The sequence below is a fragment of the Silurus meridionalis genome, chromosome 12 (assembly GCF_014805685.1).
Source record: "Silurus meridionalis isolate SWU-2019-XX chromosome 12, ASM1480568v1, whole genome shotgun sequence".
In the NCBI taxonomy this organism is placed as follows: Eukaryota; Metazoa; Chordata; class Actinopteri; order Siluriformes; family Siluridae; genus Silurus; species Silurus meridionalis.
The window spans coordinates 19,802,987-19,808,240 of NC_060895.1; the positions used below are offsets into that span (position 1 = coordinate 19,802,987).

Genomic DNA, 5,254 nt, shown 5'->3' on the forward strand with positions numbered 1-5,254 from the left:
TAAATTAAATTAAATTAAATTAAATTAAATTAAATTAAATTAAATTAAATTAAATTAAATTAAATTAAATTAAATTAAATTAAATTAAATTAAATTAAATTAAATTAAATTAAATTAAATTAAATTAAATTAAATTAAATTAAATTAAATTAAATTAAATTAAATTAAATTAAATTAAATTAAATTAAATTAAATTAAATTAAATTAAATTAAATTAAATTAAATTAAATTAAATTAAATTAAATTAAATTAAATTAAATTAAATTAAATTAAATTAAATTAAATTAAATTAAATTAAATTAAATTAAATTAAATTAAATTAAATTAAATTAAATTAAATTAAATTAAATTAAATTAAATTAAATTAAATTAAATTAAATTAAATTAAATTAAATTAAATTAAATTAAATTAAATTAAATTAAATTAAATTAAATTAAATTAAATTAAATTAAATTAAATTAAATTAAATTAAATTAAATTAAATTAAATTAAATTAAATTAAATTAAATTAAATTAAATTAAATTAAATTAAATTAAATTAAATTAAATTAAATTAAATTAAATTAAATTAAATTAAATTAAATTAAATTAAATTAAATTAAATTAAATTAAATTAAATTAAATTAAATTAAATTAAATTAAATTAAATTAAATTAAATTAAATTAAATTAAATTAAATTAAATTAAATTAAATTAAATTAAATTAAATTAAATTAAATTAAATTAAATTAAATTAAATTAAATTAAATTAAATTAAATTAAATTAAATTAAATTAAATTAAATTAAATTAAATTAAATTAAATTAAATTAAATTAAATTAAATTAAATTAAATTAAATTAAATTAAATTAAATTAAATTAAATTAAATTAAATTAAATTAAATTAAATTAAATTAAATTAAATTAAATTAAATTAAATTAAATTAAATTAAATTAAATTAAATTAAATTAAATTAAATTAAATTAAATTAAATTAAATTAAATTAAATTAAATTAAATTAAATTAAATTAAATTAAATTAAATTAAATTAAATTAAATTAAATTAAATTAAATTAAATTAAATTAAATTAAATTAAATTAAATTAAATTAAATTAAATTAAATTAAATTAAATTAAATTAAATTAAATTAAATTAAATTAAATTAAATTAAATTAAATTAAATTAAATTAAATTAAATTAAATTAAATTAAATTAAATTAAATTAAATTAAATTAAATTAAATTAAATTAAATTAAATTAAATTAAATTAAATTAAATTAAATTAAATTAAATTAAATTAAATTAAATTAAATTAAATTAAATTAAATTAAATTAAATTAAATTAAATTAAATTAAATTAAATTAAATTAAATTAAATTAAATTAAATTAAATTAAATTAAATTAAATTAAATTAAATTAAATTAAATTAAATTAAATTAAATTAAATTAAATTAAATTAAATTAAATTAAATTAAATTAAATTAAATTAAATTAAATTAAATTAAATTAAATTAAATTAAATTAAATTAAATTAAATTAAATTAAATTAAATTAAATTAAATTAAATTAAATTAAATTAAATTAAATTAAATTAAATTAAATTAAATTAAATTAAATTAAATTAAATTAAATTAAATTAAATTAAATTAAATTAAATTAAATTAAATTAAATTAAATTAAATTAAATTAAATTAAATTAAATTAAATTAAATTAAATTAAATTAAATTAAATTAAATTAAATTAAATTAAATTAAATTAAATTAAATTAAATTAAATTAAATTAAATTAAATTAAATTAAATTAAATTAAATTAAATTAAATTAAATTAAATTAAATTAAATTAAATTAAATTAAATTAAATTAAATTAAATTAAATTAAATTAAATTAAATTAAATTAAATTAAATTAAATTAAATTAAATTAAATTAAATTAAATTAAATTAAATTAAATTAAATTAAATTAAATTAAATTAAATTAAATTAAATTAAATTAAATTAAATTAAATTAAATTAAATTAAATTAAATTAAATTAAATTAAATTAAATTAAATTAAATTAAATTAAATTAAATTAAATTAAATTAAATTAAATTAAATTAAATTAAATTAAATTAAATTAAATTAAATTAAATTAAATTAAATTAAATTAAATTAAATTAAATTAAATTAAATTAAATTAAATTAAATTAAATTAAATTAAATTAAATTAAATTAAATTAAATTAAATTAAATTAAATTAAATTAAATTAAATTAAATTAAATTAAATTAAATTAAATTAAATTAAATTAAATTAAATTAAATTAAATTAAATTAAATTAAATTAAATTAAATTGTTTTGTTTTCAAATTTGTTAATTTGTTTTTGGATTTGTTAATTTGTTTACGGATTTGTTATTTTGGTTTTGCATTTGTTAATTTGTTTTCGGATTTGTTGTTTTGTTTTCGGATTTGTTAATTTGTTTTTGGATTTGTTAATTTGTTTTTGGATTTGTTAATTTGTTTTTGCATTTGTTAATTTGTTTTCGGATTTGTTAATGTGTTTTGCACTTCTCGGCCACCGTAATGCACAGACTCAAAACAAACAAAAACTCAGAACCAAGAACATACAAAATGACATAAACAACATAAAAAATAACAGATAATCTCAAAACAAAAGAGATAATGTAACATAGGATATACCATAAGAACATGATATATAACATAACCCCAAATAACGTCAGTCTGAACAAATAGGATAATATTAATGCACCGAAATTAGAACATAGGAAACTAAAGAAAAGTCAGACAAAACACATTCAAGCACAGGGACTTATAAAGAAGGACTAGGGAAACAACAGGTGCACTGTAATTTGTTACAAAGTATATATATGAGTCTATGGCCAAGTGGAGACTTTACAATTGAGCAAAATTTTATAATGTATTATTACCAGTTTCTGAAACATTATTATTTTCTAGTAATAATTTGTGACCTATATTATGTGATACAATTAAGGCTAATATAAATCAAAACAAAAAAGCTTTCCAAATGTTTAAAGAATATATACTAAAGAGCTATAAATATAAGTTCTTTTTCTCTAATTAGGTGCTCAAGAGAAATGTGTGGTGTAATGTGTGGTGTGTGTTGCAAGATAATTGTTTCTTTGTTTGTAAACACAGTGACTAATTAATCCCAAATTGCTATTTAAATTTTGGTCAAATCTCTATATACTTGTGACATTTGTGTGGGTCTTTTAGAGCATTTGAGTGGACTAATTGTATTTATTGCATTGCAAGTCAAGCTTCTGTTAGGTATTGGTAGTAAGCATTTTATTATTTTAATAAAAATTGTTTTGTTCTTTTCACAGCTTTAAAGAAGAATTTCAAATGAATAGCTCCAATGGAACAGTTTCATTTGACAATGGATTTTATTTTGTTGCTTACAATTCTTTGGGCAATAAGAACTACCTGATCCTGGCATTAGGAATTATCTACCTGATTACTTTACTATGTAATTTAATGCTCTTGTCTATGATCATGATGAACTCAAGTTTACATAACCCCAAATTTCTTGCGGTGTGTAACCTGGCTGTAGTTGACATTTCTATAAATAGTGTAATTATTCCACAAATGGTTCCTTCATTTGTATTTAATCTGAATCACGTCAGTTTTGAAGCATGCTTTACTCAAATGTTTTTCATGCACTTTTTTGGTGACATGGAATCCTTTTCACTGGCTCTATTGGCTTATGATCGCCTAATTGCTATCTGCTTTCCTTTGCGCTACCCAACAATCAGTACTAATCTGAGGATGATGCTTATCATAGTTGGATTGTGGTTACTGGTATTTTCATGTGAAGCTTACCTTGTAGTTCTGACCAGTCGTCTCTCCTACTGTAGATCAAGGGTAGTGCCAGGCTGTTGCTGTGAACATGGTCAGGTTTTCAATTTAGCCTGTGGAGATATTTCTTATAACAGAAGTCTTGCAACTACAAAGACATTAACTGTTCTGCTTGGCCCTCTGACTTTTATTGTTTGCTCATATGTAATAGTGGTGGTAGCAGTGTTGAAAATTGCATCCAAAGCACAACGCTGGAAGGCCTTTAATACCTGTCTTACTCACATGGCCCTGGTCCTCATTTATTTTATGCCAGTGAGTTTTGCTTATATACTAGGGAGCTTAAAGTTAGTGCAGTCGATTGATCTTTACACAACAATTTTGACAGTGTGTGTCACATTGCCAGGCATGTTAAACCCTATCATATATAGTTTAAAGACTGAGGAACTGCAGGAGAAGTTGCTAAAGATTTTTAAGAAACAAAAAATGTCAAACACAGTGCAATAATAAATGAATGAATCTATCAGAATTTCTTTTTTTTTATTATTGTAATTGACTGTACTCATAAGTATACACTATACTAAGATAAGCTTAGTTCTATAACATTTTATATGTATTACAAACATTTAAATGAAAATTAAATTATATTAACTTGTTCTTTTGCATTAACCATTGTTTGGATATGTGATTATTACTGAATTCTTTGCCTTCTATATATGCACAATGAATTATCTCACTGATTATCATTTTGCATACATTATCACCCTGATCCTATACTATCTTTTTTGTGGGATAATCAAAATTGATAACCGAAAGAATTAATATAAGTACAGTAGCTCTCCTTTTGCTGTTCAGTGCAGTCTACCTAATGGGCAATAACATGTAAATATAAAGTTAAAGTGTGCATAACAGGGAAAAAAAAGTTAAATACTGCGAGTAACAGGACACTTTTCAAACAATAATCACAATGTAAGTTCAAAAGTCAAAGTTTCCACATGCGCTGTAGCGTAGATAATTAATATATTACCACAAGATGGCGGCAAATAGCCTAAATCAGCATTTTAACCCAAATCTTAAAATGAAAAATGTATGGACGTCGTTGTTCAAACAACAGAAAATGACTAATAGGGATCATTTTTATATTAGAAAGCTAATGAATGGCAAACTCTAAAGTATTCTTTATTTATTTATTTATTTTTTATAAATAAATACATAAAAAAAGAAAACTAAACAAAAAAACTTAGTGGTATACTGATGTGTTTCATTTTAGTCAAGTTGCTCGAAATACTTTAGAATTAGCCAATACCAATTAAAGCATGACACAACTTATTTGTTTGGAATAGAGATGCTTGCAGTCATCTGATAGTCAACTAGAAAAACAGCTGTCTGGGGAAAAAAAAAAAAAAACAATAAAAACCATCAAAATAAAAAATAAATAAATAAAATCTGGTTTCCAAC

At 17.3% G+C, this 5,254-nt stretch overlaps 1 protein-coding gene across 1 annotated transcript; it reads left to right on the top strand.

Annotated features, from left to right (window-relative positions):
• Positions 1-3,346: 3,346 nt before the first annotated feature.
• Positions 3,347-4,291, top strand: LOC124394772 (olfactory receptor 52K1-like; the record flags this gene model as incomplete). The annotated part of the gene is made up of 1 exon (XM_046863212.1): positions 3,347-4,291. A coding segment is annotated over exon 1 (945 nt), but the record flags the coding sequence as incomplete, so codon positions are not given.
• Positions 4,292-5,254: the final 963 nt, after the last annotated feature.